This window comes from Fragaria vesca, linkage group LG3 (assembly GCF_000184155.1).
Source record: "Fragaria vesca subsp. vesca linkage group LG3, FraVesHawaii_1.0, whole genome shotgun sequence".
NCBI classification, from domain to species: domain Eukaryota; kingdom Viridiplantae; phylum Streptophyta; class Magnoliopsida; order Rosales; family Rosaceae; genus Fragaria; species Fragaria vesca.
The window spans coordinates 10833946-10852008 of record NC_020493.1 but is presented as its reverse complement, the minus strand read 5'-3'; the positions used below and the strand labels follow the sequence as shown (position 1 = coordinate 10852008).

Genomic DNA, 18063 nt, shown 5'->3' with positions numbered 1-18063 from the left:
CCCCTCCCCCCCCCCCCCCCCGTTGCCAATTGGTTTTGGATGTGAACCTCAGACTACTTTGTCAAGTTTGTTCCTTATAAGCTACCTTAAAATTAGTAGTTGACAAAGATATTCCAGAGAATTGAGTGGTGATGTGGCAAGAGTTTTCTCAATCTCTGGAAAAATTGATTCAGGAGAAGAAGGAAACCTGTGAGCTTGCTTTTAACAATTTGGATAATTTTATGAAACTGCTTTTTTTCTTCTTCTTCTTCCTTTTATTTTTATTTTTGGTAACTCTTGTTCATGGATAACATAACCATTTCAGAATTTAGACTTGAACTACTGCAGTATGTTTGGATGCCTAATTTTCAATTTGTTTGGTTTACTTTTGGTAATAACAAACAAAAACTGTGTGTGTGTGTTGTTTTTTTTTTTTCTTTTTCTTTTTCTTCTTTGAAAGGCTATCAATCTTCTAGTGAAATATGTTGCTTTATACGCAAAGCGAGTAGCAATGATGAGCCAATTTATCAAGAGAGACTCTTTTATGAGCCTTGATTTTCTTCTTACAGGGACTTGAGCTTTAACAAGTTGACAGGTGAAGTTCCAACAACCCTTCAAAATCTTGTTGGTCTAGATTACATGTAAGTCTATAAAGGGAGCATGAGTTGATTGTGCAACAGTATTGTTGTTTATATATTTATCAGTTAACTATATCACATGTCTGATTGACTGTAAGGTTACGGTTGCAGGTTTTTGACTCACAATTTACTGACTGGAGAAGTACCAAGCTGGATATGGAACAACAAAAATAACTTGTTAGTCTTCTTTTCTAGTACTAATCTACGTATTTTTTCTTAGCAGCTTTTTCTGGACTCAAATGTACCTTTCATATAATCTTCTGTACACTTTTATTGTTAAGATAAAATATTTTTCTTTTCCATTTTATTTTGAATTTAAAGTTGCTAACATTGTCATGAATTGTTCCAGAGATTTGTCTTACAACAATTTTAGCGGATCACCTGCAGTTAGTTGTCAACAATTATCAGTGTAAGCTCATTAATATCTAAAGCTTCTCCTAATGCTAAGCTCTTTCTGCACGTGTTATATGCTACTTATAATTTAGATTGTCTACTGACTCCCTTTATTATCAAACAGGAATTTAATTTCTAGCTTTTCATCTCCACAAAGCTCGTAAGTTTTGCCCACTGTATTTCCTTTTTTTTTTTTTTTTTTTTTTTCTTTTATCGAAATTCACATGAACATGTATGATTGACCTTATTCCTTTCAACAAATAGATGGTGCTTGCAGAAGGACCTCCCTTGTTCCACAAAACCCAAACGTGAGTTTATCGCATAGATGCATATAAGATTTTGCTTTCATGATTATGGAAGCTGGAACAGATTAAGAATCCAATTTTATTTTGGCCCTCATACGGGTATCATGTCTAATACAACTTTCATTACATTTGCAGACTATTCTATGTTTATAAATTGTGGGGGGAGTAAGATGGAGTATGAGGGTAATCAGTATGAATTGGACCTGGGCACTGAGGGGCCGTCAGACTTCATGTCCTCATCTGAGAAGTGGGGTTATAGCAGTACAGGGGTTTACATGGGGAAGAACGATGCAGATTACAGTGCAACGAACACATTTCTTCTTAATGTTAATGGTCCAGAATTTTATCAAACTGCCCGCCTCGCCCCACTCTCACTTAAGTATTATGGCCTTTGCATGCTTAAGGGTAGTTACAAAGTGCAGCTCCACTTTGCTGAAATAATGTATACAGATAATGAGACTTTCACTGGCCTTGGGAAGCGCATATTTGATGTGTCAATTCAAGTGAGTAAAGTTGGATAGGCTTTATTGTTATCATTTCTTTTCTTGGTTGTTTTCTTTACAAGATTTAGTATGGCTTTGATGGAGTTATGTACATGTTAATTTGGTTGAAACTAGTCAAGTTCTTATTCGAATTATGTGCAGGGGAATTTGGTTTTGGAGGATTTCAATATTATGAAGGAAGCTGGAGGTGCTGGTAAAGGCATCGTCAGAGAATTTGATGTCCTTGTTAATGGTAGCACTCTAGAAATCCACTTATACTGGAAAGGAAAAGGAACTACTGCAATACCTGATAGAGGTGTCTATGGACCTCTTATATCTGCAATTACTGTGACACCAAGTAAGTTTTGGTCATGCTACAGATTGTTACTTTTCTTTCCGTTCATTCATTACAAGAATTACTCTTTCCTTTTCAGATTTTAAGGTTGATATTGGTGGTGGGGGGCTATCTGCTGGAGCTATAGCTGGCATTGTAGTGGCATCAATTGTGGCTATCATAATGATTTTGGCATTCCTTCGATATATGGGTTACTTGGGGGGTAAAGACCTTGAAGATAAAGGTAAGGATAATCTCTTCATACAAAAAGTATTGCACTAATTCATGCAAGTAGGAACTGCTTGCCGGCATGTTAAATTGATTCACTCATAAAAAGTTTAACACTATAATGAAATGTAGTTTTAAGGGAAGAAACTTCATGTTTTGATTGTTGAACTACGGAAAAAAGACTCTAGTGTGAGTAATAAATTAGTCCTATTGATTTGCCATGACATGTCTTTGCCATCACATTAGGCAAAACTGAAATTTGTTTTCTTGTCTTCCCTCTGTTTCTCACTGTTTGTTATATTGCTAAACTCTTCCTTTTGGCAGAACTGCGTGGGCTAGAACTACAAACTGGTTATTTCACTTTACGACAAATTAAAGCTGCCACTGGTAACTTCGATCCTGCAAATAAGATAGGTGAAGGAGGTTTTGGGCCTGTTTACAAGGTAAAAGTGTGTCAACTGTTTTTCAATTTCATAGGAACTGTAGACACATTCTGAAATAAGCTTTATTTGATCTTAGGGGGTACTGTCAGATGGTGCAGTAATTGCTGTTAAGCAGCTCTCATCTAAATCGAAGCAAGGGAACCGTGAATTTGTCAATGAGATAGGCATGATATCTGCTTTGCAACATCCAAATCTCGTGAGGCTTTTTGGTTGTTGTATCGAAGGAAACCAGTTATTGCTTATATATGAATACATGGAAAACAACAGTCTTGCCCGTGCACTTTTTGGTAAAGCCGTCGGCATTAACAGCATAATATTTCATTTAGAAGTCTTGTATTTGATGTTATGTCCATAATTGTAGGTCGTGAGGAACAAAGGCTACATTTGGACTGGAAAACAAGAAAGAAGATATGCATAGGGATAGCGAGAGGACTGGCTTATCTCCATGAAGAATCAAGGTTGAAAATTGTTCACAGGGACATAAAAGCAACCAATGTCCTGCTTGATAAGGATCTGAATGCCAAAATATCTGACTTTGGTTTAGCGAAGCTGGATGAAGAGAACACACATATCAGCACTCGAATAGCTGGAACAATGTGAGCTCGCTCTTTATCTCTTATTCTCTTATATCGTTTTGCTTCCCTAAGATGTCTTAGTATGGCTTTGTATCATTTATGTGTTCTATGTTAAAATTTCAAACAAACAACAGCGACTGTAGTGAGTTGCTGTTGCGTAATGGAAAAAGCATCCCTAGTGCATAGCAAATTACCTTGATACTTTCTTTTAGGGAGTTCTTTTAGACTATTTGTTGATGGTTATTGTTGAGATATTAATCCCACATCGGGAATATGAGACCTTGCATGTGTGTTTATAAAGGTTTGGACCACTTCATCCATTGCCAATTGGTTTTGGATGTGAACCCCAGACTATTTTATCATGGTATCAGAGCAAGTTACAGACTACTTTATCAGTTATCGATAATTGCACCATGCTCACTGATTTGGAATTATTTATTTTTTCTACAGAGGCTATATGGCACCTGAATATGCAATGAGGGGATACTTGACTGACAAAGCAGATGTGTACAGTTTTGGTATTGTTGCCTTGGAAATTGTCAGTGGAAAGAGCAACACAAATTACAGACCAAAGGAGGAGTACGTGTATCTCCTTGATGGGGTAAGCTTTAATTACATTCTGTAGTCTTCAAGGTCTTGTTTGTCCACTCTTCATGCAAGTAGTTATGCCTGTTGTCAATAAGCAGAATTTTTGTGAAAATAACTTTTAAATAATGGTTTCAAGTTGTGAAACACTCTTCAACAACCTGTTTCCTATGCATATATTTTGTAGTTCATCTTTTTACCGTTGGATCCATGTTAGTTCTCACTTGGGTATATTCATGACAAAAGTTTTATTTTTTTATTTTTATAATAGGCTTATGTCTTACAAGAGCAAGGAAATATGCTAGAACTTGTAGATCTGGATCTTGGTTCAAACTACAACAAAGAAGAGGCATTGTCAATGCTAAACTTGGCACTCTTATGCACCAATCCATCTCCCACTCTCAGACCACCCATGTCATCTGTTGTAAGCATGCTCGAAGGTAAAACTCCGATTCAAGCACCATTAAGCAAGCGCGGATCAAAGGAGGAGGATGCAAGGTTCAAAGCTTTTGAGAGACTATCACAGGACAGCCAAACACATGTCTCAACCTTCTCACAAGATAGTCACGTTAGAGGAACGTCAATGGAAGGTCCATGGATCGATTCTTCGGTTTCTCTCGCTAGTAAGGATGAGTCCAACGAACATTCTTCAACAAGCCACTATGATGTAACCTTATAGTGAAGACATGATGAAGGTTTTAAAATTCTTTCTCAAAGATTGATGAATGAATGCGTCTGCAATGGTCTTACAGTTATTAGTTGCATGTTATGAATGAACACTATGAACAGCAATTGTAGAATTGAAACACAAAAGAATTGTAATGTCCTCGTATAGGTTTTTCAATCCCGATAGAAAAGATAAGACTTCATGCTAGATAATTCAGATTCCTTGTTCGATTCGGATTACTTTCCTTACTACTTACACACGTTATATCTCTATATAAACCCCTAGGGTGGGTAATATATATGCACCGACAACAAACCCTAATTGGTCACCTAACTATTCGATTTGCTTATAAGAATGACGAGGGGCATCTACCTCACAGTTATCCAGGAGGTGATCAACAAGGTTAGACCAGAGTTCATCAATGGCCCCGGAGAAGAACAACTCATGCATCTTCAAGCAACTTGGGAGAGCAAGATGATGCTAGCCGGTGTTGTAGGTACGCCTGCTGTGGATCTCAATGTACCAGTGTTCCCCTCATCACCGTTACGAGCTCCGGTTCAACCGCAACCGCAACAGCCTCTGCCGGGAACTGGAGACAACATGTATAATACTTCTACTGGAGTACCATACTGTCCATACATGCAACCTCCTTATCATGGCATGACTTCTCAAACATATCAGACAGTTGGTGGAGTTGGAGAGTTTGTGAAACTTGAGGATTGTACTTCTGTGAAGGTAGAAGGGGATGATGATGAGCCCCCATTGAATCAAGACGACGATGATCTGGATGATGTGGAGGGAGAGGAGGATATGAACACACAGAATTTGGTGTTGGCTCAGTTTGAGAAGGGGACACACACAAAGAGCAAGTGGAAGTGCATCCTCAAGAATCGCATTATGCACATGAACAATAAGGATGTATGACGAGAAGCATAGCTCAGTGGTAAGCTGCTTCGCCTGCATCCGTTAGGTCGCGGGTTCGAGTCTCCTGGGGGTAAGTAGTAAGTGGGGAACCACTATTATCCTCTTTAAAAAAAAAAACATGAACAATAAGGATGTCCCCTTTAATAAGGCTTCTGGAGAGTTTGAGTTCCTCTTCCTCTGATTTCTCAAGGTTTTATTGTTGCCTAAGCAGACAAATCCGCTGTTACCATATATTCATTCTTCCATTTTGGGGTTTTTCATACTTTTCTTATACAGCAAGAACATGCTTGAGGGGAAGGGGTATGCCGTTTTTGTATATTTGATTGTTATTTTTGACCCTAAAGGAAGTACCATTTTTTTTTTATTTCAATGACAACCAATGGATCTCTCTCTTTATTTTCCTTTTTTTTTTTTTTTTTTTAATTTCAACATCACTTTCTCACAGGCTACATACGCCAATGACTATCCAGTGCTAGAAATCATGTGTCGTAAGTACTCTCTCTCTCTCTCCTACTAAGAATAGATTGAGACTTAATTTCAATCAACATGGGTGCCTCGGTGGGTTTTAAAATGGATACGACTCATATGAGGTTTTACATATAGACTCTTACCAATTGAACCACTTGTGGTGGTTAACTAATGGATTGTTAAGAATGGCGCTCAGATTATATAAGAATTCAGAGATTAGTTTTCACCTTAGTAGGATGGTTAATTCCTTCAGCTAAACCTATGATTTTCTTAATGTTTCATAACAGACAATTAATCACAATTGCTCCAGAAGATTAACAGTAAGTAGTATTCCAACATGAGCTCAAACATTTTACTATTTCCTTTATAGATGTGTCCAGTGTTTCTAATACAGTATTCAAATAAAAGAGGTTGATCTGCTGATTGAGGCATTGAGCTGCTTGGCGCTTACTCCTGGACATGGTCCTCCAGCCGCCTAAAGTTTGAGATTGGGACAAATGGGACAAATTAATACAAGGGGTGCAGTGTTGAAGTGTGTGTCATACTGCAGCTTATCCAGCAGAACTACACCCTCAAAAATCTTCATATTGGCAGTTAGGTGCACCATCCAATCTCAACCACCCTTCCTTCTTTTAGCATTCCAAGAAAACAGATTGGTGTGAGACTGTGACATTATCATTTCCCGCCTATATACTGTTACAGTTGAGTTGTAGTAGACCTTCACTCACAAGTCTCCCCATCCCTTTTACAACTTCATCATGGAGGATTCAAGAATTCTGGAAGCTCATGATCCTTCTGATAATGGCGGTGAAGGGTTCTCGCAGGGTTTTGAACCCCAATGTGATGCTGAATCACAAAGGGTGTTTCATATGCTGAAATGTTCTATGCTCAAATTGGCTCTAGATGGAGTTGACAAGGTGTTAAAGGATCATAGAAGACTGAATACTAACATGTCTGCACTTGAATGTGGAACTGGATTTGCTGGTGATCATGGAGAGGTAAGGAAGTCTAATTTGGAGTCAACCCATGTATTTGAGGAAAGTGCTGATGAAGAAAGAAGAGATGGAGCTATAAGTCCACCTTTAGCAGAAAACGAAAGGGTATGAAGAAAAGCTGCTAAATCTTTGCGACATCATCACTCGAGCAAAGATTTTGTTGATGTATCACGAGCGGTAAATTCTTCTTCAAGAAAATATGATCCATTCCCTGTGAATATATTGGCCTTCATTACAGTAATGCTGATAAAAACTTTAGGATTTCAAGTTAGCCTAGTGATCAAGTTTTTCACTTTCCCACTTTGGTTATCCTATTTTTCCTTCATGCACTTGCTATGTCCATTCCAAACTTTGAGGCATATTAGAGGGTACTTGATGACAATGCTGTTGAGAATGTGGAATGCTACATTCACCACTGTTACTTCAGCTGTATGTGGAGGATTAGAAACCCAAAAGTCACTAGCAGTGAATGTAGGTTTCGCCTTGTTCAAGTCGATCTATGTGTTTTCCATGCTTTTGGGGATTCTGTTATCTGGATTTGTTCTAAGTGGGTTTATGATGAAACACCTGGTTGAGAAGCCTATTAAGACCATAGAGAGCCTCAGCTTCGATTACACCAAGCCAAGTTCAGTAGCTCTTGTGCCACTCAGGTCTTCTAGTGTTGGTGTTATACCTTATGGTCACAAAGTGCAGATGACTGTTTCATTGACTATGCCTGACTCAGAATACAATAACAGACTTGGTGTTTTTCAGGTAAGTTCTTCTCCCATCAACCTTGACCTAGCTTGTGCTAAAAGCTACAATTCTTATGTATGTAACTCTGTCGTCGTTCTACTGCATCTAGAGATTTGATATCTAATAAAATGCCATACCTTCTAAAATGTTGCATTGTCTGATTGTCTAGATTGTGCTAGATTAATCTCTTTCCATATTCTAAAATGTTGCATTGTCTGATTGTCAATCTGGATTCTGGACTATCCAGCAGATTCACAGTTCGGCAATATGACATGCTAGACATGAACAAGAGACTATTACCCCAAACTTGAAACATTGTGTTTGACTCCCATTTGTGATCTGTGCTTCAAGGTAAGGGTGGAGTTCTTGTCAGCTAATGGTGATGTCACTGCTAGTTCGAGCCATCCATGCATGCTGCAATTCAAAAGCCTACCAATTCACTACATGCAAACCTTTCTGAGAAGTGCTCCTCTTATTGCTGGTATACAATCAGAAACACAAGTTCTGAACATCAAAATCGATGAGCACACTGAAGGACTTCAGTCAACTGCCTCCTTGAAGGTGATACTGGAACAAAGAGCAGAATTCTACCATGACGGAGGCATACCTCAAATTTATGCTGGATCATTACACCTCCAATCTGAGCCTCCCCAATTGAAAAGACTTGTGTGGTACTGGAGGAGAATTTGTTCGTCTGGACAAGTATTGTGTCATTTTTGGCAGAGTTGGTGTTCATCCTGGCCTTTTTTAGACCTGTGCTTGTCCCAAGAGGGAGACAAGAAATGAGTAGAAACACTAGACGCTCAAATATCATGTTCAGACATAAAAGCAGATAACGGCGCAGGAGATGGATGTTGCACATTGATCCGACATCAGAGATTCAGAGCTAGTCCTATGTTGTTGCATTTCACAACTATTTTCAAATGATTGCCTGAAAATGCAGAAAAAATAAAGAATTGCTTATCACATCCACGGGAGTCCTTCAAATGAGGACCCTTAAGTTGAGGACTAGTTGAAGACTTTTCGGTTTATGGTTTAAAAGACCTATTTTTCGATCACATCTTAGCATCTCATCCGTTCAGTTTTTAGGTCTATATATGTAGATCAACCTTACAAATTTTCAGCCAAATCGGTGATTGTTAATGTAACAAACTATATCAAATTAATGGACGAACTAAATCTGTCAAACATGAACTATTCAAGTTCATAATTAGTAAATCATACTTATGAATGTTTTAACGATTTTTAATATGGTTGAAAATTTACAGAAATGATCTACTCATAAATATTTATAAACTGAACGGTCAAGATTTAGATATAAAATCGAAAAGTGGAATAAGCCAAAAAGTTCTCAACTAGACCTCAACTTAAAAGTCCTCGTTAGAAAGGCTTCCAACACATCCCGCTTCATGATATTTCCATAACGTTATGGAGAGATCATACCGCCAATCTTTCAGCTCATGTTTAGAAATTGTTCTTGGGTGGATCAGCCACATCTATGATTTCCTTTTTCTCCAAGACTAAATACAAGGTGACGTAACGGAGAGAACTCATTGTAAGCCTGTTCATACCTGATAGTTATCTAAATCATGATTAATCACTTCTCTAATTACTGCAGATTGGTTAGCTCACAACCTAATGAACTTCCAACATTAACGAGTATTTCATCCTTCTGATATGCAGAGACGACAGTAACAACAGAACACCGTCTTTCACAGGCCAATTTTTTTTTATTTTCACAAAATTTACAAACATACATAGAAGATTTGAACCAAAAAGAAAAGGAAAAAAAGAACAGATAAACAATTCTATGCAGGTTACGAAAAGGAATTTAGCTCCCAAATCCCAATACATCCCAATACGGGAAAACAGGGAACATTGGTATGATTAGCAGAAGATGATTGACATATTCACATGTGGGATTGTCTTACAGAGCTTGAGATTATATACACTTGCATTTGCAAACCATGGAGGTTTAAACAAACAATCAAAACTCAATACCACTGTTTATCTGAACAGAGAAGTAAGGTCGACCAACATTGGTAAGTGGAGTATCCGCTCTTAAGACTATACCAGGGCCTCCGACGTTTCCATTCCACTTGGATCTGCCAACCTGAATCAGCAAGACCAAACAAACAAAAACAGTCATAAGAAAACGAGATGAAATATAAAGAAAGAACACTCATCCACAAACATCATGTCAACCACAACTGAGTGGTCAATTTCCTAAGAAATTTATACATGACTAAAGGCTGATGGGTGGTATCATATTAAGTATATGTATCTGGCTTATCATAACTAATGAATGTAAAAATGGAAGATTTCCAGTCCATAGTCTAAATTCATGTTTCACAGCTCCATGTGACATAAGGAATAAAATATGCAGGTAAATGGAAGAGCTTCGGTGCAATGTCACAGCAAAAATATGCCAAAATCATGATTCATGGCTATGGAACACAAATAAAGAAGTTCACATGGTAGTTCCTACAACACTAATGCTACTTTTTGCTGGTATATAAAATTCTCATAAATTCCACACCCCTCTTTTTATTCTGTTATCTTCTTCTATTAATTTTATTCACGGAATACCTCATTCTTTGAGAGTCAGTATCTTTCCAATTCAATGTGTAGACTCAACCTACTAATCTCTCTATGTTCCCACTCACGTCCCACTAATTATGCACCTACTTTTCCATGTTTTTAGTTGTTATTCAACCTCTTAACATGTACATCTGTAGCAGCTGCATTTCCTATTAGATTATTTCCATATTACCATGGTTAAGCAAAAACAATTACAACCAAGATCAAGTCAACACCAATCGGGAGGGAATTCCAACCCCATTCAATTGGTATAACTGTTCCAAGCCCAAGCCAAGATTTACACTAAGAAAATCACTCTCTTCTGATACCCCAGTAGCCTCATAGTACAGCATGTTAGGGCATGGAGATTGGGAAGATGTAGTGGTGACGAAGACATGGTCGTGGTTGTGATTGTGTTTGCACTCCATTGGTTCCAAATGTTTGACGAGTCATACAAAGAAACCCTACTTGCTATTGAGTTGGCAAAGCAGGCATTTGGGAAGTTCCCCAGTTTGAACTCTGAACAAAGATGATACTACAGTAGCCTAGGAATGCTGGGTTCACAACAAGGTGATTTAATGGTAGACCAGAGAGATTGATTTTTTCAGTCTCTACACTCTCTAGAGTCTAGACAAAGAATAGTAATGGAGCACAGCATGTGGTGACAACTCACAAAGAGGGATTTTTCAAGAACTCAAAGCTATAGAACAAAATGATAACTGATAAATTGTTTTTGTAAGTACAGATTTGACTCCCCTAACATAAGTAACTTTTTGAGTGTTTATTACAAAGAAATAAAAAAGATAAGATTTATCTGGAGATGTTTTATCTGAAGTGAAGGACAAAGGTGCCAGCAATAACTTACAGCTACTGAAGCAAAAGCAGAAGGATGTGCTGTAAATGAGCATCCACATATCAGACTCAGCTGCTCCTTCACCGAGTGAATGAGTTCTGCCCGCAAACCAGGATTGCTTCCACCCAACGTAGGAAACAAACTGAAAGTTGTGAATTTTAAACATGAAACATGTTAACACCAAGTACAAATAATATGAAGAGCAAACAAAGATGCAAGACAGATGGGCTTATTACTTGCTCATGTTGAAAGGAATGGGAATAATCAATAATGTGTATTACCAGTTGAAGCCAAAACAAACATAAGGAGTCTATTGTAAGCAAAAACATAAAAATGATGCAAGAATATATTCACCACAAGCCGAGTTACAATTTGACAAAAAGAAAACGAGCATAAGAAGAATGCAAGAAAGTATTCACAACCAGCTCACTTAAAATTGATGGAAAAGAAGAAAAAAACACGAATAATAAAAAAAAATTATATATATACAAGTGCAAAAGAGCTTGCATATCAGTGGGAAATAGATAGGAGCATCAACACCATAAATTCCTTTAGTAAACCCTCAACATGTAGCGTGAATACAACACAGGAAGGAGTGGTTATTATGAAAGACAATCAAGTACAAGTAAGCTACTAGAGAGAGCATGAACCTAACCTGCACTGAAGTGTAGGCCGCACCATGAGACCAGATGTTTGCCAAGCCAAGGCTTGAGAAAGACCAAGTGTAAAAGACTTGTCTGGCCATTGTACCATTGGTGTGATACGTGTTCCCCATTTATTCTGAGAAAAAAAAAATATATATATATATATATATATTTAAATAATTTAATTAGAATAAACCACGAAGACCATCTGATAAGAATATTGTGCACTGATGGTTTAAGATACTATGAGAAACTGAATAAAGCCTTGCGAGATGTACTGTGCATTAGGTTTTGATTATTCAATGAGAACAATAACAGAACTATAATTACTTGTCAACATCTTTCGGCTAGTTTGCAGTCTAACCTTGCGAGAGTAACTGAATCTCATTTCTCCAGGATATTGACCTTGAGCTTGTAGAAGACCTCCACAAAGAGGTAAGAAAGCACTTGTAGTAAGCCCTTCACCAGATACATATGTAAATTGCCCATTTGGAAACTGTAAATCAACAAATGACTGGGCACAGAGAGAGAGAGCATATGAGAATATTATTTTTTTAACCTCAAGAACCTAATTATAGAAATGGCATTTACAACAAAACAAGCATATGATGAGATAGACACAACATACATACTCCTGAGTAATACACTTACACAGGCTAAGGGGTTCAGACAGAGCATTGACATTAAGAGCCACCTTCTGTGTTTTGACCACACTGCCGGACAGAGAGAATGCAGCCCATTCTGAAAATTAAAATAAAGGAGCAAATGAGGACATACCAAGGGAACAGGAAAATATGGAGAACGCTGATACGTATGATATACAACTTAAGGATCACATGAACAATGACATCATACCTGATTAAATGAATAGAAAAGAACAGTAGCTAAAAACCAAGACTCCACAACTTTAATTTCTTAATTTACTATTTGCTATGACCCGAATGACTTCACTATTTGGGAAACGTGGTGTTGGCAGGGACAGATATGAAGTTTTGTATGAATATATGGTCTTTTTTTTTTGGGAAACATGGGTTGAAGAGGTTGGACCTGAACATCTTTTTAGTTCCTTGGTTGGAGTGCAACCATCAGGCTTTCGAGAAAATAAAACTCATCTTATGGAGTTGAAGAGTGATTAATACAGAGTCAATGTCACTTTTTCTTCTAAGGTAGTAGTACCTTAGAGCATAAAAGCTGGCTTTGTCAAGGATCTGAGCATTCTCTTGTGGAGTTGACTGATACATGTGAAGTCGATTCAACCACTCCCTATTTGTTTCACTCTCTTGTAGATTCTTATTAACTTATTTTCAATGTTTGGATTTGGTATACTTTACATGGTGTCCTCGGGTACCTTCTAATGATATAATTAACTATTAAAAAAACATGAATGCTCAATATTGATCCTTTATCGCAACTGACACCTTGACCATATCTTTGAACAAGTAAACCTCATACAAGGTTGAAATTCTGTACAAAATAATTAAGTTTGGTGATCATGTGATGTTGGGGAAAAAGAAGACAACTAAGGAGAAACAACCACAAAAACAAAAATATCTACTGCCAAGTTTGTAATATCACTAGACAGATAGTATTCATGTCCAACAAAAGACCTATAGTCAACAAAAATTGGTCATACCTTCCTGTCATAGCCATACCAAAGCAAGTGTTGCTTTGACAAATGCACCGGCAAAAGAAGAGTTGCATCACGAACAAAAAGTACCGGTCCAAGCTGAACAAGAAAGAGCGATGAATTGCCATTTCTAGACGTTGAACTGCCTTGAGAAGCCTCTACTCTCCACAAATCTCCCCTTGCAACCAAAGAGCTTTCTAGCTCATGTGTTCTACTATCGTAAGTTGTTGAAGTATTTAAGATGCCCTGCACCCAAATGAACCATCAATTAAAACAAAGCATCTAAAAACTCTCAGTATCCACTGAACCTTGCCTCCACGACAATTTTGACAAGAATGAGAAACTCATATCAAGTCCTAATAATTATCAACTTACATAACTTATACGCGCTCTCTCAAACCTCTTCACCTCTAGTTATAGCAACAACAAGAACTCCCCTATTAGAAATCCTATGAACCTAAATCTTATTCCAAACCAAATACAAGATAACCATGAGCAAAATTCAGTTGCGCAAGCTCCATGTGATTAATCAATGACATTCTCCACATGAAATTCCTCTACTACTGATTGTAAAACCGATATGAATTGCAATTTTCACCTAATTAAACACGAACATAAACCGCAAGAGCAAGTTCATTGAAAAAGATATACCTGTGGTCTACCCAAAAGCCCAGCAGACCTTAAATTCAAGCCAGCAAGCTCCTCATCCACAAAGCCATCAGCCCCACTATCACTCTCCACACCCCTATTATCCCTCACCGAAACCCCCAGCTCCTCCTTCCCACTCACCCTCATATTCTTCACCTTCTCCTTATCAACCCTCACCGCCACAACGCCGCTCTCCTCATGCCGAAACGGCACCGGCAAGCTCCTAAAGAACTGCTGCACCATCCCATCCAACCCCGCCCCGAACTCCGCCCCGGCCTGCCCAATCCTATTCCCTATATCCAAAATCGCCGAAACCCCATTGATCCCGTTCCCGCTGCTCCGCGCCGCCGCCACGCCGACGAAGTCCCGCCGCTTCCCGAAGCTCTGGGTCGGGAACTCGAGGTCGAACAGCTTCGGGTTCTGCGAACTCGGCCAGGGAAACGACGGCGTATTGATGTGGGTCTGAATCAGGCCGGTGAAGCCCTGCGCGAGCCGATCGGCCAAGTCCTGGCCGTGGCGCTGCACCTCCTCCCAGGCCTCGAAGGACCTCTCCACCGACATTAGGTCAAAGATGGAAGCTTTCTCTCTCTCCGTTGTGAACCAGTTAGGGCTACTTGTTCAGGGCTCTGAGCTAATTCTGGGGTTGAAGTTGTGAGGGTTGGAGATGAAGGGTTGTTACAGTCAAAAGGAAAGGTGGAGTCTTTATGAGCTGAGGAGAGGAGAAATGGGCGAGGGACGACGTCGTTTTGGGGATTTAGGTTTTTTTTAATTGTGGGATTAAAATGAGCGGGGTGCGTAGTGCGCACATAGTTTCCGTTAACGCCACGGTAGGGGGGAAAGGATGTGTCATATGATGTGGGGATGTGTGGCATAGATAGGATAGAAGGATTTGTATTGGGCGGCGAGGGAATGTTGGTCTCACCGTACTGTGGGTGTTTACGCCGTCACAGACCTAAGTGCCAATCAATTTCAAGAAATATACCCTTTTTTTCTTTTCTTTTTGTTTGGCATAATTGATACCTAGAAGGAATTTATTCTCAAATTGACACCTGAAATTCTGAAAATTAGTGAAAGTTACAAATTGTAAACCGAATTGGTCATCCTACTAGCTACTAATTCGGATTTAAGTGGGAGGCAGAAATTATAAAAATTGAAGCAAAGAGCTCGGGAGGAACGATTCACAATGGATCATAAGAGTAATTTAATTAGAGTTCTTGACTTTTGTGAAATAGTTTTGTTGTAATCTAAGACTATGTCATACAGTCCTAGCCCCTACACAATGAATTTCTCATATCTCGATCTTATCAAAAAAAAAAATTTTCTCATATCTCTAATCTCTTTTTGACACTAGCATGTCAAAAAGAGAAAACGTGCAACTAGCTAGGTTCGATTTTGGCACTTGCTTTCACTTAGAGCATCTCTAACAGCTTCTTCATTTTCTTGAAATTCTCAATTTTTGGGAATATAGAGCTATTTTTAGGTCCAACAGCTTCCCCATCTTATTCCCCAAAATGGGGATGAAGAAGAAAAAGAAGCCTTCATTCCCCAAATTTGCAGCAAAGCCTTCATTCTCTAAAATTAAATTATTCACGTGCTCCAACGAATTTAAGACAACAATAAAATATTTTATTGGGTAGTTTATTGTTACAATGAAATATATAATGTTTTTTTGTTATAATTAATGATGATATATTATATTTTATTGTTGTATTAAATACTGAAATCTCCAAAATGGAGAAGCTGCTGGATTTTGATCATAATTTTTTGGAGATTTTAGCTTTTGTTTCCCCATTTTAAAGAAATTTTGGGGAAGCTGTTGGAGATGCTCTTATACACACATATATGAATGCGCTTAATGTATATCTGTCATTATTGTCATATATACAAATTATGCCAATGATCGATTATTGATTGTCTGCTTGATAGGATTTACATAAATAGCTGGTCTTGCTGTTCATAGCTAGCTGATCTTTCTTTGAAACTCCCTCTAAGAGATCGATGTAAGACTATCAGTTCCCATAAATAAAATGAGTGGCTAATTCATATATGTTTATTACTGATCGATCAAGTCATCTGTTCACGTACTGCTCGAACAATTCTCTCTATCAGCAAATGCATGGTTGTTGGCCAAATATTGAACCAGCAGTGATGATGTAAATAGAATGAAATATCATTGTACCGCTTATAGCTTGAACATGGTTATACAATGAAAGCTTGATCAGTCCCTAAATGAAACTTATTCATTCAACAAAAGAGAAAAAACGAAAAATTATTGCAATCGAAGAACATTACTCATATTTATTGAGGACAAACTTTATTTTATGTAATGTTACAGTCGATCTTTAACTTCTACTTCTTGCATAATGGGTAATCCCCCATAAATTTTGGGGGAGTGGGCCGAAAATCCCAACATAACGCGCCGTTGCCGGAAAAATCAGCAGAGTGGAGCATGGGAAGGTTTGCAATTGAAGAGGGGATTTTCCCACTTAACCGGTTCTGTCTTAAGTTGATTTGGTACAGCTTCTTTAGGTTACCAATCTCAGCTGGTATTGTTCCTGAGATCATATTTCCATAAAGCAGTAGATACTCGAGATCTGAAAGTAGACCGAGTTCAGGTACAAGCTTTCCAGAGAGTTTATTGTAAATCAAGTTCACTGTCTGGACCTTATATTGATTGTTGCATCGGACGCCTACCCAACCGCATGGGTTTTGAAGCCCTGGAACGGTGGGATCCCAGGTTTGAAGCACCTTGTTTGGATCTTGTAAGCTATTCTTAAACACTGACAAAGCTTTTACCTCTGAGACGAGGGGGTGTGCTGTAGGAAGGAGATATGCACACAGGGTCAAAATCAACAACATACTACAAGTTATCCCCATTGTCATATTCTCAGAATGTTCTTAGCTGAGAATGCTCAAGGTTAATGGATTTTGTGTTTTCATTGAGACCCCAAGTTAATTTATAGGAGAAGAAATTACTTGCTAATGGAAAGAGTCCCAAAGACATCTTTTCGAATAAGGAAGTTTATTGATAGCATTGTAAAAAGGTATATAATCTTGTATTTGGTTGTCGTATTTATCTCTGCATACCCTGAACCCTAAACACAAAAGAAATTAAAATGCATATCTTAGCCAAGAGATATATACTTCTGGATTTGGCTGTCAGGCTGTGGTACATATCTGCATACCTGCATACCAATCTACAACAATTCAATTACAACCTTCTCTAGTCTAGTCACTGCATTGCATGCAGGTATGTAGGGCAGAATTTTCCTAACTTGTTACCTTTTTTACTATGCTCATAATATACTTTTTTTCGATGAAATGCTAATAATAGACTTCCTTATTCGAAAAGATGTGTTTTCTTTTTCAGGTAATTTCTTCTCCTATAAATTAATGGTCTCAAATTCTCAACCATACAAGTATATATATTCACTTTGGTTTGAATTAAACAGCATTTATTTTCGCACCCAAACAAAAAAAAATTATTAAAATGCATATCTCAGATTATAGGAAAATGCCCTACATGTTCATTATAACAAAATGCATGGCTGGCAACATACTAAATCAGCAGTGATGATGTAAATTTGATGAAAGATCAATGTACTGCCCGCAGCTTAAGCCAACGCTAGCTTCATCTGGGTTATACACTGAAAGATTGATCTTTCTATTTTTCTGCTTACACTTAATGTGATCTCAAGTCTGAGACTCTGAGTACATTCAATCTTATGTGCCGGAAATGTTGAACTTAACCAGTATGAGGTTTTGTTTATATATATAGCCATTATATACCAATCCTTAACTTTCCTTGTATCACTAAATCTAAAGCATCCAACCTGTGAGGCATTTTATTTTTATCGGAATAATAACTTCATCAAAAACTTCTTCATTCATCAAAAGAGAAAAACGAGACTATTATAATCGAAGAACATTACTCAATGGGTAATCCAACTTTATCTAATG

The 18063-nt window shown here is 38.0% G+C and overlaps 2 protein-coding genes and 1 pseudogene across 3 annotated transcripts in view; 1 reads left to right on the top strand and 2 right to left on the bottom strand.

Annotated features, from left to right (window-relative positions):
* Window positions 1-4883, top strand: part of LOC101309428 (probable LRR receptor-like serine/threonine-protein kinase At1g53430-like) — a 9122-nt gene extending 4239 nt beyond the window's left edge. The window contains exons 12-24 of the mRNA XM_004294019.1: window positions 549-620; window positions 729-794; window positions 967-1026; window positions 1135-1170; window positions 1275-1318; window positions 1451-1818; window positions 1960-2155; window positions 2232-2375; window positions 2684-2808; window positions 2879-3089; window positions 3164-3398; window positions 3828-3978; window positions 4234-4883. Of these exons, the coding sequence (XP_004294067.1) occupies window positions 549-620; window positions 729-794; window positions 967-1026; window positions 1135-1170; window positions 1275-1318; window positions 1451-1818; window positions 1960-2155; window positions 2232-2375; window positions 2684-2808; window positions 2879-3089; window positions 3164-3398; window positions 3828-3978; window positions 4234-4641 (2116 nt within the window). The 3' untranslated portion in view covers window positions 4642-4883. The remainder of the gene's footprint in view (window positions 1-548; window positions 621-728; window positions 795-966; window positions 1027-1134; window positions 1171-1274; window positions 1319-1450; window positions 1819-1959; window positions 2156-2231; window positions 2376-2683; window positions 2809-2878; window positions 3090-3163; window positions 3399-3827; window positions 3979-4233) is intronic.
* The window catches only part of LOC101292394, a 1325780-nt pseudogene that overhangs the window by 41259 nt on the left and 1266458 nt on the right, over window positions 1-18063 (bottom strand). The gene's annotated exons all lie outside the window — the stretch shown is intronic.
* On the bottom strand, window positions 9465-14664 carry LOC101291800. Its single transcript, XM_004294044.1, has 7 exons — window positions 14107-14664; window positions 13462-13701; window positions 12480-12569; window positions 12193-12342; window positions 11840-11964; window positions 11197-11326; window positions 9465-9864 (listed from the first exon to the last, which is right to left on the bottom strand). Exons 1-7 carry the CDS (start codon window positions 14662-14664, stop codon window positions 9739-9741), a joined length of 1419 nt encoding a protein of 472 aa, XP_004294092.1. The 3' UTR covers window positions 9465-9738.